Here is a 20,058-nt window from a genome sequence, read left to right on the forward strand (position 1 = left end):
ATCCAGTCTCGATCACAATCACACGTCAACGAAGGCTTTTGCATAAGAAAACACAGTTGTCATGTTGAGCTGAAGAACTAGACTAACAAGAGCCACTGCAAGATCTATCAAGATGTGATTGAAAAATAAAAAAGTTCCTATGTCGTTTTAAGTTGAAGGAACTGTAATAATAAATAGGCCTGGGCCGTGACGAATCTTGAGAATTATAAAAAAGGAAAAGGGAAAAACAAAGCGTGCAACGCGAGGAACAGACAGTTATCAAAACCAGCAACGTGAAGCATCAGGGCATAAAAGCATAAAACATTTTCTGAAACACGAAAAGAGCCAGAAACTGCCACGTTTACTCGACCTCTTGGACTGTCTCGTCCTCAAACAACCTTGCCTCGGGGTCCTTGGCCAGGAATGATAGGACGCCTGCCAGGTCCTCGAGCAGCTCCTCTGCGTAGCCGCTCCATGACTGCACCGTGACGATCTCGAGTGTGAGGGTATCGCCAGAGGGGAAGGCCTGAATCTTCCACTCGCGCAGGGGTTCTTCGTGGACGTAGACCGTCTCCATTCTGCTGCTGGTGGCCTGGAAGTCGAGTGTCTCGACGTGCTCGACATCCTGATGCACCACCGTGTCGAACCAGTCTGTCGTCTTAGGCCAGTCGGTACAGAGACGGACAAGCTCCTTGAGACCAATACCCTCATGCGCTGAGGAGGCGATGTGCTGGTCTTGAACGTGGATAAGGAGGTCCGAGACGGTCCAGCCGGGGGCGAACTTGACGCGCACGGGGGCATACTGCCAGCAGGGCCCCATGACAAGATCAGCGTTAGGGAAGTCGATGTTTCGACCGCTGACGACCTCGCCAAACGTGACGTCTCGTGTTGAGAGACGGCGGGCGAGGCATAGTGCCCAAGCAGCCGTAGGTAGTGTGGCCACGGTCACGTCCTTGGACCTTGATGAGATGTCTACCGTCTTCTGGATGGCAAAGTGGTTCTTCTTCTCGACGGGCGCATCTGGTCGGAGTATCGAAATGGAAGATCCTTCGAGTAGCTCTTTCCAGTAGTCAACCGCCTTGGGGATGTTCTCACGCACCACGTGTCCGACGTAGGACGAGAAGGGGACCGTATCTTGGACAGGCTTGTCCTCGTAGAGTGCCGAAAGCTGCTTGAGGATCAGGGGCAGACAGATCTCGTCGTACTGAGCGTGTGAGATACGGAAGATGAGACAGGCGTTGTCATCTTCACCCTCAACGAGGAACCACTTGACAAAGACGGATCCGAGAGGCATCTTGGTCAACACATCAAGCTGACAGAGCTGCTTGGCAAAAGCCTCGACTTCGCTGTCAATCTCATAGTGAACAAACTCTGCCTCGAGATTTTCAATGACGACACCGTAGCCTTGGTCCTCATGCTCGACAAACACAGTTCGCAGCATCTCGTTGCGCGAGACGAGCTCTCGACAGCTGGCCATGAGCTTGGCCCGATCAACCGCCGAGTCAAAGTACATGAGCTCGTAACGTGTTGAGAATCGAGGGATCTGAATAGTGCCCTTGACAGCAACTTCCTGAAGGGGTCTCGCGGGGAGGACGTTTGCGATCTTCCAGTCAGGGTTTGCCAGTTGAGGACGAACAATCTTGTCAACAAACTCATCCCTGTCCTCAGTCTCGAGAAGTGAAAAGGCAGGAATCTCGACGACTTCATGATCGACAGCCTCGGCCTCTTCCATCGCATTGGCCATATCGTACAGGGTCCTCTTCTGGAAGATCTGGACCACTGTCAACTTGACACCCGCAAGGCGAGCCTCTGATACGAGCTTCATGGCAGCGATTGAATCGCCTCCACGAAGGAAGAAGTTGTCGTTCAGGCCAATGTCCTCCTCGGGGAGTCCAAGGACACGGCTCCAGAGGCCCCGGAGCTTGCGCTGCTTGCGTGAAGTGGCTGACACTCGCTTCGCTGGTCGTCGTTGAGTGAGGGAGGCAGCATTTGTCTTAGCCGTTTGATCAATAAACTCGATATGGCCAGCAGCGTTGAACTTGGCAAGCTTCCCAGTCTTGTATAGAGTGCCTTCGAGGTTCGCAGTCTCATCGCCATACAAGGTGTTTAGCCAAGCAGGCCACTCGATCGCAGGATACTCGAGTTCAGCAGTGCTTCGGATGATAAGCTCGCCCATAGCACCCTTAGGAAGGATACGCCTAGCATCATGTGTGTCGACGATGTAAGCAGACACAAGGTCAGGGTACTCCTTCAGGGTTTCATCGTCAACAGAGGCGCTCGCCATCTCACGGATGTCACTCCAGTTGTCCTCAGTAAGGTAGGCCAGTTCCCCAAGGCGGGCCTGACTCTTTTCAGCAAGCATCTGAGCAGTTTGCTTGACCTGATCCAGAATCCGCTCCATTAGAGGCTTCGCCACACACTTGGAGTCAAAGCTCGCCATGATGAGGAAGCCCTTGGGGTCGATGGAGCACACAAGCATGAGAGCATACGTGTTGAACTTGAGCGCTTCTTGAGCAGCCTCCTCGTCACCGGCAGGGACCAGACGATCCGCAGGCAGATCTTCGCCAGAAACCTCATCGCCTGCTGTGCTCGGGTGAAGGACAAGGCCAGTACGGAGTTCACAAGCCTCGAGAGCGTCAGGGCTAAGACGGCGGATATGCTGAAGACCATAGTGCTCGTGGGGGATCTGAGAGACTGTTCCCTCCTGGACATCCTGCAGGTATTCTGATACAGGAGCCTCGTAGTCGACTTGTACGCGGACAGGAACAGTAGTAATCATGGGTCCCTCAATCTCCTCGGCTCCCACAATAGGGGCATTTCGGCCAGTGAGTGTCTCGCCAAATACCACGTCGCCGCTGTTGATGTATTGAGAAACGACGAGAGCCCAGGCAGCCCTGATGACGGTGGCTGTGGTAGAGTTGGTTGGTGGGTGCTCAAGAGGCACATAGACCTCAAGGAGAGAGTCGGCAGCGGTCTGGTAGCCAGGCCAAGGAAGGGCAGGGAACTGAGGGCCATTGGCGCCATCCAGTCGCTCCCTCCAGAAAACCTCGGAGCTTGATCTATCCATGCCGTTGAGATACTTGATAAAGTGTTTGAACTCGGCAGGTCGGCTGATCGAGCCACCAGCGTAGGCCTTGTTGATACGTTCAACGATCAGGGGCATGGCCCAACCATCGTAGAGAGCGTGGTGCATGCTCAAGACAAAGTCGACAGTACCAGTCTCGGCGTTGGTAATGACGGCGTATCGAACAAGAGGCTTACCCAGATCCATTGCTTCGTCTCGATCACGGATGAGATACTCCTTCAGATCGGTTCCGGAATACCACTCAAGATGGCCCTTCACCACAACCTGAACGAGGCCACGACCAGAAGCCTGGACGATTCTGGTCCGTAGAATAGAGCAGTCCTGCTGAGCAACGTCGAATGCGTTGACAAGTCGCTCGGCAGTCTCCATATCAGGGAGCTCAACCACTCTCTGAGCGACGTAGGCCTCCTTGACCTTAGCTGAGAGAGCCATAAGCGCCTCTTGAAGGGGCGTACAGGGGTAAACGTCCTCTACAAGGTCCTCCTCGATACCGCAAAGAGTAGCTGCCTCGGCTCGGGCCTCATTGATATCCCAATCTTGGTCAAGGAGCGAGAACGGGGCAATTTCCCTCTCCTCCTCAGAGGTCTCGGCAATCTCGACAGCCTTCTCAGCCATGTCACTAAAGGTCGTGTTGGAGAAGATCTCAGCAACCGTCAGACCGAGTCCCTCTTCACGAGCCGCAGCAACAAGCCTCATGGCACGGAGCGAGTCTCCGCCCACGCCAAAGAAGTTGCTCTGCTTGTAAACCTTGACTTCGGCGCCAAGCACCTTGTTCCAGGCCCTCTGCAGGTTCTTCTCTGCCTCGGTCTCAGGCTCGTCCTCCTGTCCATCACCAGACTGTAGGCTGCCAAACTTTTCTAGGGGAATCGAGTTTCCAACCTCCCTGAGCTTCTTGCGGTCTGTCTTGCCAGACACCAGCGATGGCATATACTGCAGAGTGATAAAGGCAGCAGGAACCATGTATCGAGGAACCTTGGCACCCAAAGCTGAGTCTATGTGAGAAAGGGCGGCGCTGAGCTCCTCTGAAGGTTCTGTGAAAAGACTGCCTGAAGCATCAGACTGGGCCTGGTTGGGTTCAACAAGGAAGGCCACCAATGTTGGTGCGCCGTTCTCGGGCTTGATAACCTCAGCAGCGATCTTGACTCGGGGAGGCAGACACTCCCGGATGTGATGCTCAACTTCGGCGAGCTCGACACGCTGACCACGGAGTTTAACCTGTTGGTCCTTTCGGCCGACGAACTCGATGGCTCCAGGGTTCTTGGGATCATATCGGACCAAGTCACCGGTCTTGTACAGTCGTCCGTGGCGGCCGGGTACATCGCCGTGACCTGCCAAAAGCCATGTAGGATCCTCGATGAACACCTCTGCCGTCTTCTCGGGCTCGCCGAGATATCCAATGCCAACGACAGGGCCCTCCATAATCAACTCGCCCACACTCCCAACTGGGGTAAGGCGGTTGTGGTCATCGGGATCAACGATCCACGACACTCCACCAACAGCCTTTCCGATGCCGGTCGAGATATGAAGGGTATTGTTGATCGTGCAGCCGACAGTACATTCAGATGGACCATAGGCGATGACGAGCTGGACGTGCTTGCTCCATTCAGCCGCATCACTGGCTCCGACAGCTTCTCCGCCAAGTCCCAGGACATCAAGCGCAGGGATAATGTCGGGGTCTAGCACACGAGCCACTGACGGTGTCATATGGACCATGTTGGCCTTGCTCTCTCGGATAGCACCGCTGAGATCATTCATCCTGGCCTCATCAGACGGAACGCAGACACGTCCACCACTGAACAGGGTGCAGAGCATACAGTCGATGCTAACGTCGAAAGCGTACGACGGAAAGTCGAAACATCGAGAAGTAGAGTTGTAGCCCACCTGCCGGGCTCGTTCGATGGCACCGCTGGTGTAGTTCTCATGGGAGATGACAACTCCCTTTGGCTTTCCTGTGCTGCCTGAAGTGAAGATTACATACATGGGCGACGAGGCAGGCACTTGGGGCAGGGGCTCGTCAGAAGCCTCGGGGATGGCATCAAAGAAGTCGGCGGAGACAGCAATGACTTGGCCGCCATTGACGATCCTCTGGCCAAGTTGGCTCTGGGCCACCGAGGTGATGACCAGTTCGGCGCCAGTTTGCTCGACGATGGTCCTTAACCGAGCCTCAGGCTGGCTGGGGTCGGTGAGGGAAAAGGTGCCGCCAGCCTTCATCACCCCTAGCAGTCCGACGATGGCCCACCTGGACTTCTCGAAGCAAAGTGGTATCCGAGTCCCGATCTCGACTCCCCGGGATCGGAGGTGGCGTGCAAGGCGCGTTGCCAAGTCATCAAGCTCCCTGTATGTAAGGCTTCCGTCCCAAGACTGTACAGCAATGGCGTCTGGCTGGTCGCGGGCGACATCGGAAATCATGTCATGGACGCATCGCTCAATCAGGGGCGGCACCTCTTGGTTCCATTGCCACAGTTGGTCAAGGTCCTTGGCTGTAGCTCCGAGTAGGTCTCCCAGCCGCCGGTCCGGGTGTTCAAGGACGTTCTTGAGAACGTAGATGAAGTTGCTGACCTCTTGGTCGACATCGCTCGATCCGCTCCAGGTAGAGTGTCGTCCGGAGATCTCCAACGACTGGTCGGTGACGGAGACCTCAAGATATAGAGACTGAATATCATGTCAGCGGGGTGACACACAAGCCATCATGTGTCAGTTTAATATCGGCACTTACATCCTCGTCTCCCTTCGAATCCCTGTCCGTCTTGAGAGAGTAGGGAAGTTGTCCAAAGAATAGCTTTGCTCCTGATGAGGGTGAGCATGGCGCTTCTGACAAAGCTTCGTGCTTCTTGATGCCCTCAAGAGCTTGTGAAGTTGTCCTCTCGGCCTCAAAGGTCGAGTTGTCGATGCGGAACGACTGCCGTTGGACGCTGCCATCAGGGAGGATGTATCCCCAATCATAGCTCCCAGGGAGCTCTTCTAGCTTGGGGGAACATGCCAGTGTCCATGCAAGCAGGAGCTCGTCTTGAAATGTCGCAGGATCCCGTGTTGACCCAAGGGGAAGGGTCTTGATAACAGGGACGCCTGGAAAGATGCGAGATTTCTCGCGGGAATCGATCGAAATGGCTGATCCGCCACCGCCGCCGCCGTCGATAATATGCATTATGATTGTCTCGTAAGGGGTAATATCAATTATAGGGGTATTCGAAGGATAGTAGGAGAGTGATATAAAGGAGAGAGTGAGCGGTTATAGAACAAGAACAACAGAAGACTGCCAACTCAAGAGTCTCGGCAAATCAACAACCTCCATCAAGACCTGTCTATGATTAAGAATGCGCCGTTCAACACTTCCTCGCCGGGTCGGCTGCCCGAGGGCGTGACCGCCGCGGAAAGAAACCCCGGCCAGCTTGGCTTGTGAAAACGGCCTTCATGAACACCCTTGGACGAGTTTGCCTCTTTCGGGCTCGATGGGAGCCATACTACCACCGCATAGACCGCATCTTGGCGACTTTGGCCCAGACAATGGTTCCATCCACTCCTCGGCAACACCAACACTTCCATTGCCCCTGCTGCGGAATCCGAGGAGCCACGGAGCAGTGACTGAATCGATGCGGACTGGGCTCGCATCAGATGGAGGTTGTCAATAGGATCATCAGATTCGCTAGCGGACCCAAGGCCACTTTGTCCAGCTGGAGTGGGGTCATGCTTGGCTCTCTACACGAACAGCTGAATGGGGAAGAAGCACGGAACAGATCTGAAGCTTTGCCAGGGTCATGACAAGCGGAGGGACCAACCGATTCTCGAGCTGAGGCTCATAAGGCTCAGTCTCAGGTGTTGGGTTGGTCGCACTTAACTTTAAGCGCGTGAGCCCACATGGAGCCGGATAGCTCAGGAACACGCGATGCGCATGGATGGAGAAGCCTCTCAAAGTGTCAAATAGAGGCCATGCCATGTGGTAGGTAGTGATAGACATCAGAAGCAACTCTGCTTGCGGGGCCCCGAATCTTCCATCAAAGCTCGATGTGCTTATCACTGTCTGGACCTGTCCTATGCTGTCGCCAGTCTCGTCATGACGGACCGTGAACTACTCTTTTGGTGCACCACCCCCCACCCTCTCTTCACCGGGGTCTCGCCATGAGGCCAGCGCTAACCCGGGGATAACCCCTGGCAATGCACCTTTTTCTGCATTCGAAGGGTAAGAGGCGAGGCCGGCCTGTATAGTTGTGGCCATATTCATCCACCTTCCATGGATGAACAAGCTTTGGGGCTGACAAGCCATCATGTACTTCCATGGTGGGCGCTCCCCTTGTGACGCCTGACCGTTGACAGTCCTTCAGCACTTTAGTTCCTGAGGCCGCCAGTACCGCCCGATCTATGCAGTGTTGTAGCCCGAGACCTTGTCGTTGTGGTGGTTGCTGTTTGCCCAATACTCAAGATATTGAAGCATAACAGCTGATGATGGCCCAAACTCTCGGGAATAGACAGCATACCCAAGGCTGAAATCGGATCATCGTATATCTGACACTGTCCACTGACCGGTCTTTGCTGAGCTTTCAGCAATCAACACTGAGCGATCCCATCCACTTGTGAGTGGCTACGGAGTAGTCGGTTTGTACCCTACCCACGCTGAACCCACACTCGCCCACGGTCAAGCTGTTCTCCATTGAACCGGCCCAAGGCGATGTAACCTGATAGGTCTTGTCCTCTATTCCAATTTGGCCAAGTGAAAGCGAGACGAACGGGTCTGCTCACACGTGTGGGATACGGTATTTCCGGCCGAGGTTTGGACACGAGCGGCATCGCTGGAACCCAAGTCCGAAGCGGAAATTTGTCGAAGTCTTGGATGGAGGTCATGATGCGACCTCAAGGGCTGGCCGAGGAAGCCATCATCCCTGCTTCACTCACCTGCAGCACGCCGGCGGCTTGCCACCGAAAGAGGCCAGAGCGTCTCTGCCTTGCTGAGTTTGAAGAATGGCCTTCCTCTTCCATCAGGAGGGATGGTCTGCAGACTCCGACGTGTACCTAACGAGAGAGTGGGAGTCCGTGGAGGTCAAGGTGGAAAGGAGAGTGGGATGTCTGGCGGATGTACCTCCAATTCACGGCCTAGTGTTGATCAGATAAAATTTTCCTGCCGACGTCGGCCCGGGGCGTGGGCGTAGTAAACAACGCCTCGGTTAAACGTGCAGAGACTCATCTTATCTGATCATCAGATTAGATACTTGCCGCCAGAAAAAGCCGCTAAAAAAGTTGGCCTTGAGACGGCTCAAACCTCGAGAGGAAGCCGGGGCCGATGGGGGCAAGGAGGAATGGTCATAACGAGTACGGATGGGGTATGGTATCGATGACGGGATGGGCCAGGACAATGCAAGATGAGAACCAGGGACAAAACAAGCGTGGGATGGATGTGTGGATATCTACTCCGTCGGAGATGGAGCTACCGGTAGTTACCACAAGCCACGCTGCACCGTATCCTCGGAGTAGGCAGATGGAGATGAGAACTCAGATGAACTCAAGACCAGGTTGAGCAGGCGGGCAAGCATTCTCAGCCCCAAGAGAGCCAGGGTCGAGTTGCAACGGACCATGGTGCGGGATGATGCTACTGGTGATGGCGTCTGACCGGCCTCCGTCCCTGCTGCACCAGCAGATCCTTGAGGTAATTGCCGCACCGGCGCGGTGCAGGAATCCCACATCGTTCGGCTCGCTCTTAAATATGTGCGCTTTCGACTCCGTAATTGGCGTCCACCTCGTCCCAGAAGCATGGAGCTGGACGGAGAGCGGCATTCGCAGTGGGGCCGGCTGGCGATGGCTGGTAGGACGGGATAAGACGGATGCGCAAGCGTTGGATAGCGGCTGTTCAATTTGGGGCATGCATAATTGCGTGGGAGAGCCCTTTGTCGGCGTTCGCTGGCGTTTTTCTGGAGTTTCGGTTCTTCTGTAGCCTGCTGGCGAATGTTATTTTGCGAACAAGTCCCATGAACGATCTGACTTGCGCAAAACATCCCAAGTCTTGAATCTGTGTTTTGAAGCCATTGTCGATTTTTCTTGTACCGCCGCCATCATGACAACTGTTACCGCAGATATCCATCCCGAGCCCACGCAGCCAACGCAGAAACTTTCTGTGCTTGAAGGCCCTGTCGACCCTCCTCTCGTCGACCTGACACTTGGCGAGCTTCTCGAACTGCAAACCTATCAGCATGGCAACCAGGAATGTCTGGTCATCCCGTGGACGGGCGCCCGTTGGACATACAATGAGCTCAACCAGCAAAGCTCATCTTTGTCGCAGGCCTTGCTAGACATGGGCATTGGAGTTGGCGACCGAGTCGCCATCATGGCTGGCAACTGCGAGCAATACGCAGCTGTCTTCTTTGCCGTAGCCAAGATCGGCGCAATCCTCGTCATTCTCAACAACACCTATACCCCGACCGAAGCGATGTATGGCCTTAAGTTCTCCGACAGCAAGATCCTTTTCACAACACCACGCATCGGTCGCCTCGATCAGACACAGCTGCTCCAGCAGCTCGAAAATAAGAAAACATCCCCCAAGGTCGTAATGCTGAGAGGGGATGAGTCGGGCAAGTACCAGACCTACGACGAGCTCGTAAGTGCTGGTCGCCGACAAAACCACCAAAGGCTCTATCGCGCCATGAGCAAGGTGCTGCCCCATCAAGTGGTCAACCTTCAGTTCACAAGCGGAACAACGGGACTACCCAAAGCTGCCATGCTCACTCACCAGTAAGTGGAAAACAACCTCAACCCGAATAACCTTGTCACTCGCACATAGACAGGCATATGCGGGATCCCGGCTAATACGTTGATAGTAACTTGGTGAACAATTCGCGCTTCATCGGCGACCGTATGCGACTGAGCTCGGTCGATGTCCTGTGCTGCCCACCTCCCCTCTTCCATTGCTTTGGCCTGGTGCTCGGTCTCCTGGCCGTTGTCACGCATGGTGGCAAGATTGTCTATCCTGCTGAGGTCTTTGATATTCAAGCGACTCTTCAGGCGATCTCTGACGAAAAATGCACCGCTGTTCATGGTGTCCCTGCCATGTTCGACTCGCTGTTCCAGGCCAAGTGGCCAGAGAACTTCAATTGCGATAACCTGCGCACTGGCATCATCGCTGGTGCTCCTGTGCCGCGTTACCTCATGGAACTTCTTGTCAACCGTTTTGGCATGACCGAGTTCACCAGCAGTTATGGCCTGACCGAGGCTTCTCCAACTTGCTTCAATGCCTTCACTGATGATTCCATCGACAAGCGACTGACCACTGTCGGAACATTGATGCCTCATGCTAAGGCCAAGATTGTTGACCGTGACGGCAACATTGTGCCCCTCGGCAGCCGAGGCGAATTGTGCATTGGTGGTTACCAGCTTCAGGCTGGATACTGGAACAACTCGGAGAAGACCAACGAGACTATGATGCGGGATGCTTCAGGCGTGTTGTGGCTGCACACTGGTGACGAGGCAGTATTTGATGAGGCAGGATATTGTTCCATCACCGGCCGCTTCAAGGATATTATCATTCGAGGTAAGCTCCAATTCTCTCTCACGTACCTGATGAAAGATGTCCATCTAACACCAGCGTCCAGGTGGAGAGAACATCTACCCACTTGAGATCGAGGAGCGCCTCATGGCCCATCCCAACATCTCGCGGGCTATCGTGGTTGGCCTCAAGAACAAGCACTATGGCGAGGTTGTGGGCGCTTTCGTCGAACTGGCTGAGGGTCACCAAAAGCCCACGTTTGAGGAGCTCCGTGACTGGTGCCGCAAGAGACTTGGTGGCCACAAGTCGCCGGCCCACGTCTTTTGGCTGGGCCACGACGACGTTCCAGCGACGGTGCCTTTGACTGGCAGCGGCAAGGTGCGCAAGTTCGAGATGGCGAAGCTCGGTGACGAGCTTCTGCGAAAGCAAGCGAATACCTCCAAGTTGTAGATGTTTGATAGATTTCTGTTCAAAAGGAGTAGATGAAATTATGGAAAACTATAGGTATACAGAATGAATGGGTTTGCAAGGTCTAAAATGGAGTCTGCAGAGAATGAAAAGGTCAAATAAAAACAGGTAGCGGTTGTTGGTTGGGTCAGAAGGAAGGAAACATGAAAATTCCAGTTCGCACTTGCCAAATGCACGACCAACCACCATCCACAACATGCACCTTCCCGTCGGAAGTCACAGTGACACAGTGCGGTGACCGCTAAGAATTGAACTTTTTATCCTGGCAAAACATCCATCCGTTTCAGCCAACAACTAACTGTCCTCTTCTAAATCATTCATCCATCCACACAGAAACACTATCCTCAGCTATCATGGGTATCCTGAATAATTACAGCTTGGGCACCAGACCCAACCTCATGCCGCCAACGACCTTCTCGTTCTCTCCCAACGGGCACAGCTGGAAGAAGCGCTCGCGAGAGCATCGAACAAAAGCGCTGCGCTTGTGTGGAAGGTCGACAAACTTGTCCAACCCGAACCCGTGAATAAAGTCGTACATGACAACAGTCGTGTTTGTCTCCTTGGGTTCACCCACGACGTACATGGTGCGCGGATCATCAAGGTACAGGTAATGCATCAAGCTGCTCCACCACGCTGACACGCGATGCGGGCCACGGAAGCGCACATCGCCAACGAGAGAGTGGCGGCCGCGGTCAAAGTCGCCAGCGTTGAAGTAGCCACCCAGGCGATCCTCCTGCAGAACATTTGGTCAGAAACGTGGAAGGTTTGGAAAAGGAGGGTGGGACATACCTTGGCCCAGTAGACCTCGAAGTAAGCAAAGTAGGTGTCTTCCCACTTAGCCAGGATGGCAACTTGGTGGGGGTCCTCATGGATATTACGCAGGTACTCGCGGTGCTGCTCGAGAGTGCCCGTCTCGTTCCAGCCCTGCGAAACACGGGGGTCGTTCTGCCATTCATGGAAAAGGCGCAGATGCTCGGCATCCTCGTAGTCCAGCGAAACCATGGAAAAGGTCTCGTTAAGATGGGGGATCCATCGGCTGTAGATGACCGCGCCCGGCGCGGGCTTGGCTGGCCGAATTGGGTGCCATGACTGCTGATATCGTTCAGGATCCTCAGGGTCGCCGGCCGAGGCAATGGTTGTGGTGTTGTAGAAAGGTGTCAGAGGATATGATCCCAGAGGGTTCGACGCGGGCAGAGACGACGGCGACTCAGCAGGGCACCAAACCGGTCGGGGGCCAAATGGCGAACCAGCGCCCTGCCAGAAGGTGCTTCGCAGGACAAGCACAAGGCTCTCATCGGTCTTGTTGGAAGGCTGGCGCTTCTCCCGAGCCTTGAGAGGATGGTCAATGGCAAGCAGGACCGCGACAAGCTGCCGTCCCAAGACCGCGGCGTTGGCTCCTCGGAGCTCCAGGCGGAAAGACTCCACGGATGGCCTCAGCGTGAGGATTGTGTAAACGAGCAGCCAAGCCTGGCCCAAAGTTGGGGCCTCAGCGCCATCCCAATAAAAGGTGACGCCGGGCGAGCGACGAGCACGAGCCCAAGGGCTGTTGTTGGATTGAGAAGGAAGCTCGCTCGACTTGAGGTCAACTGGATCTGAGAAGACGAGCGAAGAGTTGTGGAGCTCAAAAGGGAGAGGTTTGGCTGTCGCAGAAGCTTTATGAACGAGCTTGTAAACAGGCGTTTCGACACCGGAGGGAGCTGAGGCCTTTTCGATGGCATACTCAGTCTGGTATGGATGAGGCAGCTTGATGATGGCCTCGCCGGCCTTGACGGCAGAAAAAGTACCCGCTGGCGCTGACATTTTGGCAGGAATTAGAACATATGGATTATCGAGACAAAGAAGCAAGGTCGGGAGAAGTGAAATAAAAGGATCCCGAGCGCCGAGAAGCTATTCGCAAAAGAAAAACCGGCCGTGGGAGAATTTCCGCACCTCGTCTGTCGCCAGACGCCACTTCGGGATGAGCTCAGTTCTTGGGGCTGTCAACTCCGCTTGTTTCCTGCACGGCGTGTGGGTGCAGTAACCATTATCAATCGGATCCCCAGCTCTCAGGCCGTTGCTAGGCTAGCCGGCCGGTTGGACTAGGCCTGGCCTAGACAGGGCACATGCTGCAACAATACGCCTAGGTGCAGTTGCGAAACGGTAAAGGGCGTCAACGATGCAACAACGGTCCACGGTCGCCGCTCCAAGCACCGGCTAGTCGAGCCGTGTCTCTGGCTATCGAGTGCCGAAAGATCCCCTCCCGCAAGATGTGCAAACCAACAGCTCCGATCAGTTCTCCATCACCGAGACCCCTACCATGCCGAGGGCCAAGTACCTCATGAAGGCATTCGTCCTTGAGTTGAGGATATATCAACATCGGCCAGACCTCAAGCACGGCCACACCAGACGGACGGACAACCTCGGGACGGAAACATTGCCGGGCCACATGGGGCACACCCAGCAGCCAAGCACTTTCAGCGCTGCAAAAGCTCCAGGCGAAGCCGACTCTGGCGATTCGTACGGGGAAAAGGACCACCAAGGGCGCAAAGACATGAGATTGTACCCTTCGGTACCGGCCGGTGCATGGTGGCTTGCATGCTCTGCACCAGGGCGATTGCTTGGGTCACCAGCGTGGGCAAAAGCGGATCTGATAACTTAAAGGGGCCGGCATCCCCTGGCCAAGACGAGCCAATATCGACACACCCCCGATGCATGCCAGGCCGCAAGCCGGTTGTCGGAGATGGGATTGATTATCTAATCTCTCTGGAGATGCTCTCACCGCCTACCCAAACTAGAGGGATCTGATAAAACGCTCATCCACGCCGTCGAGGGATGCTATTCGTGGCAGCTGCCCACCAGACCTTGGCTGAAGAATCGACCAGCGTCACGCTAATCCATCTTGGATCAGCTACCCGCTTTTCCAGGGCCCAGCGACTTATTCCGCTTCGGGCAATTGATCTGATTTACATCACCTCATCGCTTGCAACGTTGACAATGGCCAGAGACCTCACATCGCACTAGTCCACTCTCTAGGGGCCCATGGTTCGTTGAGCGCCACTAGACACTTGGACAGCACGACGGCTTCGTGGGGGACGTGGGAGAGAATAGGAGGGTCCTCCTACCTAGTACATACTATCCACGCGTTCGCCTGAGCCGATGCTCGACGCCGGTAGTTCGTGGGACATGCTGTTGGAAAGAGGCCAAGCTTCGGTGCCTTCACGGCGTTCCCCAACTGTCAGCGACATGTGCTTGCCGTCCTTTCCTAGTACCCCCATGCGCCAAGTTGGCTCTCGCAGAATTCTCCTTGCCGATCAACAGTGGGTTTTCATCATGGCCCCCATCGTTCTTCGCTGATCCCGAAGAGCCTCACCACCAGTGGCCAACGGCACGTTACTGATTATCTGATAATATCGTCGCTGACACTCTTCTAGGACTGTGGGATCTTAACTTGCCCGCGGATCCGGGACTGGTGGAGTCCAGAGTTCGAGTGCGGCTATATGCCAATCCTTGAAGGAGATGCTCCATCTGATGCTTTTCCCTACCATCCATCAATCTTTCATCATGACAACCTATGAGCCGTCATAGCCGATCAATTGGGTTCATGGAGGGCTGATATTCCCGCCGTCTTATTCCCGACCCTCACGCGATGGACGAAAAAGGGTTTCATGCAGCTGATCAAACTCACCATGTCTGTTGGTTCAGGGTTTCTGATCCATTTGGTGATCCCGCTTTTTCTGCCCAGTCATTGCAACAGTTGCACCATGGCTATACGGGAGACGGCACACCATCTCGACGCGAGTATGGGTTCCATGAACTTCAGGTACCGGCTGCCTGGCAAGCTCTCTATTAAGCAGTGATCATAATTTTTCTCTGTTAATCTATTGGCATATATAATTGATAATCCTACCCAATCTCAACCTCTCTTCCTGTGTCTCACATTCAATGTGCCTGTAGCCCATTACGACGCTGGCTCGTGACTAGCTACATTCTCTCTTGCTTCCCTCCAGTCTCTTGCCCCCCTTCATTGTTGTCTCAAGAGACAGATTCTCAATCATGGCCGAAGTGGCTGTAAAGTCGCCGGCCACGCCGTCTGGCAGCGGCCAAGATGATGGCCACAACAAAGAAGCCAACCTCGACCACAGCGGCTTCGATACCGACGAAACCGTCGATTCCAAGGGGCACGCCGGTGTGCAGAACATACAGGCTATGGCCAGCGTGTGGACTTGACCGGCTATCATCACAGCGTACATCTCCATTTGGGTCATCTACTTTATCGATTCTATGCAGCAGTCTAACTCGGGCGCCCTTAAACCTTACGTTACCTCGGCATTCCAGTCTCACTCTCTCACGCCAACTGTCGACATTTTCAGCTCCATCATCGGTGGCGTCTTCAAGCTCACGCTGGCAAAGGTCCTCGGTGTCTTTGGCCGCCCTCAGGGTTATCTCTTGTTCATCATCTTTCTCACAATGGGCTTAGTCATGATGGCTGGGTGTAACGGCATCAAGACGTATGCTGCAGCGCAGGTCTTTTACTGGGTCGGGTAAGTTTTTGTCTCTTTTGCTTACACTCACACTCGGTCGTCGATAGTTCAGCCCTACACGAGCTGTGCTTGGCATCCCCGGATTTTCTGGGGGATGTGGCTGCGCCCCCTTTCCAAGCCTCCAGGGCGTAACCCGATCGGGACTTGGGCTGATGTCTTTATCAATCTATCACTTTGACTCTGTCCTTTGGCTGACAATTGGTTAGATACAATGGCGTCGATTTTAGTCTCCATATCTTCATCGCAGATACATCTGCTCTCAAGAATCGAGGCTTAATGATCGCCTATGCGTCTTCTCCTTATATCATCACCACTTGGATCACGGGTTACATGACCACGGCCTTCCTCAAAGGGCCTGGCTTCCGATGGGGCTATGGCGTCTTTTGCATCGTTACGCCTGCTGTCACGCTGCCTCTCTTTGGTCTCTTCATGTACTACTACTATAAGGCCAAACACATGGGATTGGTGCCCAAACGTGAGAGCAACCGAAAGTGGCGGGAGTCCACCTACCACTACGCTCGCGAATTCGACGCTGTCGGTCTATTGCTCACCACAGCTGGCATAGCTCTCTTCCTTCTCCCGTTCAACATCTATTCGTACCAGAAGGAGCAGTGGAAGGCCCCCATCATCATCTGCTTCTTCATATTTGGCGGCCTTCTCATCATCGCCTTTGCCCTGTGAGAAAAGTTCTTCGCCCCGGCCAAGTTTCTTCCTTACCATCTACTCACTGACCGCACTGTCGTCGGCTCTTCCGCCCTGGCCGGGGCTGTCTTTGTCAGCTTTTACTGCTGGGACGCCTACTTCTCCGGTTTTATCCAGGTCGTTAATGGCTTGACAGTCGTGGAGCAAACGTGGATGAGCAGCATCTACAACACCGGCTCGTGTCTTTGGAGTATCCCCGTCGGTCTCTTTATCCGCCGTTATGGTCGTTTCAAGTGGCTTGCCCTCTTCTTTGGTGTGGGCTTCACTATTCTCGGTGTTGGTCTGATGCTCAAGTTCCGAACCGTCAACACCGACGTCGGTTACCTTGTCATGTGCCAGATCTTCATCGCCTTCGCTGGTGGCACCCTTGTTATCTAAACAGAGAAGGGATCAATATGGTAATCGGTGTATCCGTATTGTGAGCATGGTGTTGAAAAGACAAACTAAATAATAAGGTTCAAGTCGTCAATTGTAAGTACATAGCCATAATGATACTTACTATCGTTTGCATGGTCTCACGAGTAGGTAGTCTTTCATCCCCCATCACCACGATTACCCACAGGTTAATTGAATGAATACTATAACATGAGCCAAATGGATTGACTAGCCTCATCTACATGGATGTTTACACCCAAATACTTCTACAGATATCAGAGAGCATTACTACCCTGGACCGAAACTTTTTTAGATATGAAATCAAACTCATGAATCAATGAATAACTCCTTTTAGGTTCTGACATAGGGTAGTTCGGCGAATAAAATACCTTTAGCATGAAGACGCTGTACATGTGTTTGTGTTAGAGAATATCTATCGTACTGGTGTTGTCTTCTAACACATGGCATCAAAATCATGGCGATACTTGCATTCAAAGCTTACCGGGTATGATTACATGAGAGGTTTAGGATCAAGCTCGTCCCCATGCGAGTACATCCGCAACCATTCAAAGAAGGCACCACCATCCTCTGGGCAATTATCAATTGATGGAATGTCATAACTTATTCATTGCATACACGACATACGCTCATCGTGGCATAACAAAGTTCTACCCTATTGTATTCCATAACGCCGAACCCCTGAAAACCCTGTATTTCCAACCCTAGACCTTGGCCTCATCAGTCTTGCGTCCACCGAGCTGCATATAATTCCAGCAAACTGCGGATGTGTTAGTCACCGGCCATTTAAATATTAAATCAGGTATTCAACTTACTTGTCCAGCCAAGATCATCCCTGAAGTAGGCCTGAGCAACATCCTCACCCGAGATGGTGCCAGAGTCAGGGCTGGAGGCGACGGCCTTCTTGCCGACGGCAAGACCGATCACAGGAGGGAAGTGGTTAAGCTCATGGTACTTGGGAGCCTCGCCAGTTCGGTGGCTGACGATGTGCTGGTGGATGTTCTGCGCAGTGTAGTGGCCGTGGTGCATGGCACCGCCGCAGCGCTTGATGCCGGACCACTTGGCGATGTCGCCAGCTGCAAAGTGGAACTCGTTGTTGGGAGTTCCATCCTCAAACTGCAGGCTGTAGGGAGAGGTTATTAGCTGTTCATGATATACTTTGACGGTCTCTACTTACTTGGGCTTGATCTTGACGTATCCCTCCTCATCAAGAGCCGCGGCGGGCAGGTACTTAGAGGTGGGGACACTCTTGGAGATGGCCATGATGACCTCACTGGCAAACATCTTGTGACCGTTGGTGAACTCAATCTCGTGCTTGTTGCTGCCGTCGAGGGTCTCGACCTTCTTGGTGGAAGCCAGGCGGTGGTTCATGAGAACCTCGACGCCAGACTCGAGAAGCAGCTCAAGAGCAACGTCCTTGGTCTCATCGGGAAGACCCTCAGAGGAGAGGAGCTTGTCTCGAGAGTGGACAAGGGTCACCTTGACGTGAGGCTTGACCATCTTGAGCTCAGCAGCCATCTCAATACCGACAGCACCTCCACCAACGACAACAACGCCATCCTTAGCGTGGTTGACAGCCTGGATGTGGTTCTCAGCCTCGAGCAGGTACTGCTTGCGGGTCAAGGACTGAGGAACGACAGGCCAGACACGTCGAAGGCCGGTGGCAGAGACAAGGTAGTCATACTGATGGGTGCTCTTCTCCTGGGTGAGGTAGGCCGAGACGGTGGCAGTCTTGGCGGTAAGGTCAACGTCGGTGACGGAGCCCTGGATGATCTTGATGCTCGGGGAGTCGAGGCCAGGAATGTCCGAGAACTTGACCCAGTTCTTCTTGGCGTACTCCGAATCGGCCAGGGCCAGAGGTGAGCCGATCAAGTGGTCTGCAGCATCACGGTCAGCGGTCTGGTCTCTTATACGATGCCGAGGCCTAGCTGAAAAGCGGAGACACGGACGAACGTTCACTCACAGTAGCCGTCCCGCTCATCGACAATGGTAATCTCAATGTCAAAGTGAGGCAGGTTGGGGTGGTGGACGTAAGGCTCGGAGCTCATGCGGGGCGAGTATCCCTGGCTCAGATCGAGCAGATTGACAGCAGCAGACAGGCCTGCATAGCAGCCGCCGAGAACGAGGACACGCACAGCGTGGGATGCTTCGGGGAGTGAGCCCATTGTGGTGGCGCTGGCAAAGGACTTGGGATGGTGGAATATGGGACGATTCTGGTATGCAAGCGGGGGACTGGACGCTACGGGAATGGCTCTTGCACGGAGCTGAAGCGTCGATTGTACGATGGCAGTTGGACGGGACGAGGTCCAGGCACGGGACGAAAAGGCTCGCGTGGTGTGAGTGCAAGCAGAAACGTGGGGGGCCGTCAGCAGTTGTTCCGAGAATCTGGTAGAGACTCGGGAGATGAACATGAGCTGAAAGATGGGGAAGATGGAGGAGGTTGAGGAAGGAAGAAGAAATAGTCGAGAGGGAGAGGAAAGACGGGAATATAGACGAGCGGAAATAAAAGCAAGGCCCCCCCTCAACAAGTTTCCCCAAGAGTAAAAAGGCGACAGCGGCGGGATTGGTGACGCAGTGCGGCAGGGCGGTCTCTGCTACCGCTGGCTCGCTCGCACAGTACAATATTGACAGGCAGGCCAACAGGCTCTCCGAAACAGCGGACGGCTAGCGACCTTGGACCGAGAGGAAGAAGCGTCAATGTCGGATCAAGGGTGACCTGGCCTCGGAATTGGCTAACAAACGACGAGCTTCACAGCTTCCCGTCTGCACAGCCCTGTTCCCCATCAGGATTCCATGACAAGCGGCCTACTCAGAGTGCCCGGGACAGCGAGAATTGAGGAGCCGATGCGGGCCGGAGCCAGTCGGACAGAGGCATCGCCGTGGGGCGGGCTCCATGGCTCCTTGGACGGCGCGGGCGTTGGGATTTGGTGATGCTCCCAATTGTGGAGTTAAAGTTATCAGATCCGTCCCAGGCGCCGCAAGCCCCTGGGGACGACCTCGGAGGGCCGGTACGTACCCGAGCACGTGCGTCCGTGCCAGCTCGCCATGACTGGAAGACAGAACGAATACGCAGCAGAATTGAGGCAGAATGACGAGACGCTGACTGAAAGGACTAGGATGTGACCGAAAAAGCAAACAATTCCACCCGGGATTGTTTTGTTCCACCTGATCTGATTTTTTCATCCTTGCGAAGGAATGCTTGGCTGCGACGGGAGGACAGTGTGCCATACCGTTATCTGATCGAAGGCCGGACCGACCAAGAGGACCGATCTACAGACTAGACCACGTATGTGCAATACTACCTTCTAGCGTGGATGCCATCATCCTGCTTTATTCACGTGGATGGGAAGGAAGGAATCAAAAGGTTCTGTAGCCATTCCTTCAACCACTTGCCAAGCGTTGACGCCAAATGGGTCGACCGGAAAGCCCCAGTGCCGTAGGTGGTC

At 54.2% G+C, this 20,058-nt stretch overlaps 5 protein-coding genes across 5 annotated transcripts; 2 read left to right on the forward strand and 3 right to left on the reverse strand.

Moving 5' to 3' along the window:
- Positions 1-340: 340 nt before the first annotated feature.
- Positions 341-6,209, reverse strand: MRS44_010459 (uncharacterized protein; the record flags this gene model as incomplete). Its single annotated transcript, XM_046284593.2, has 2 exons — positions 341-5,716; positions 5,781-6,209. 2 exons carry the CDS (start codon positions 6,207-6,209, stop codon positions 341-343), a joined length of 5,805 nt encoding a protein of 1,934 aa, XP_046128513.2.
- A 2,895-nt stretch (positions 6,210-9,104) lies between these two features.
- Positions 9,105-10,979, forward strand: MRS44_010460 (uncharacterized protein; the record flags this gene model as incomplete). Its single annotated transcript, XM_046284591.2, has 3 exons — positions 9,105-9,778; positions 9,865-10,574; positions 10,636-10,979. 3 exons carry the CDS (start codon positions 9,105-9,107, stop codon positions 10,977-10,979), a joined length of 1,728 nt encoding a protein of 575 aa, XP_046128512.2.
- A 388-nt stretch (positions 10,980-11,367) lies between these two features.
- On the reverse strand, positions 11,368-12,797 carry MRS44_010461 (uncharacterized protein; the record flags this gene model as incomplete). The annotated part of the gene is made up of 2 exons (XM_046284592.2): positions 11,368-11,730; positions 11,787-12,797. 2 exons carry the CDS (start codon positions 12,795-12,797, stop codon positions 11,368-11,370), a joined length of 1,374 nt encoding a protein of 457 aa, XP_046128511.1.
- Positions 12,798-15,029: 2,232 nt separating this feature from the next.
- MRS44_010462 (uncharacterized protein) lies at positions 15,030-16,597 on the forward strand (the record flags this gene model as incomplete). Its single annotated transcript, XM_065620128.1, has 4 exons — positions 15,030-15,162; positions 15,220-15,517; positions 15,724-16,194; positions 16,297-16,597. 4 exons carry the CDS (start codon positions 15,030-15,032, stop codon positions 16,595-16,597), a joined length of 1,203 nt encoding a protein of 400 aa, XP_065476317.1.
- Positions 16,598-17,316: 719 nt separating this feature from the next.
- Positions 17,317-18,777, reverse strand: MRS44_010463 (uncharacterized protein; the record flags this gene model as incomplete). Its single annotated transcript, XM_065620129.1, has 4 exons — positions 17,317-17,372; positions 17,428-17,735; positions 17,790-18,489; positions 18,576-18,777. The coding sequence occupies 4 exons, from the start codon at positions 18,775-18,777 to the stop codon at positions 17,317-17,319; spliced, it is 1,266 nt and encodes a 421-aa protein (XP_065476318.1).
- Positions 18,778-20,058: the final 1,281 nt, after the last annotated feature.

This window comes from Fusarium solani (genome assembly GCF_023522795.1).
Source record: "Fusarium solani strain SB1 chromosome Unknown bctg00000006, whole genome shotgun sequence".
Taxonomy (NCBI): domain Eukaryota; kingdom Fungi; phylum Ascomycota; class Sordariomycetes; order Hypocreales; family Nectriaceae; genus Fusarium; species Fusarium solani.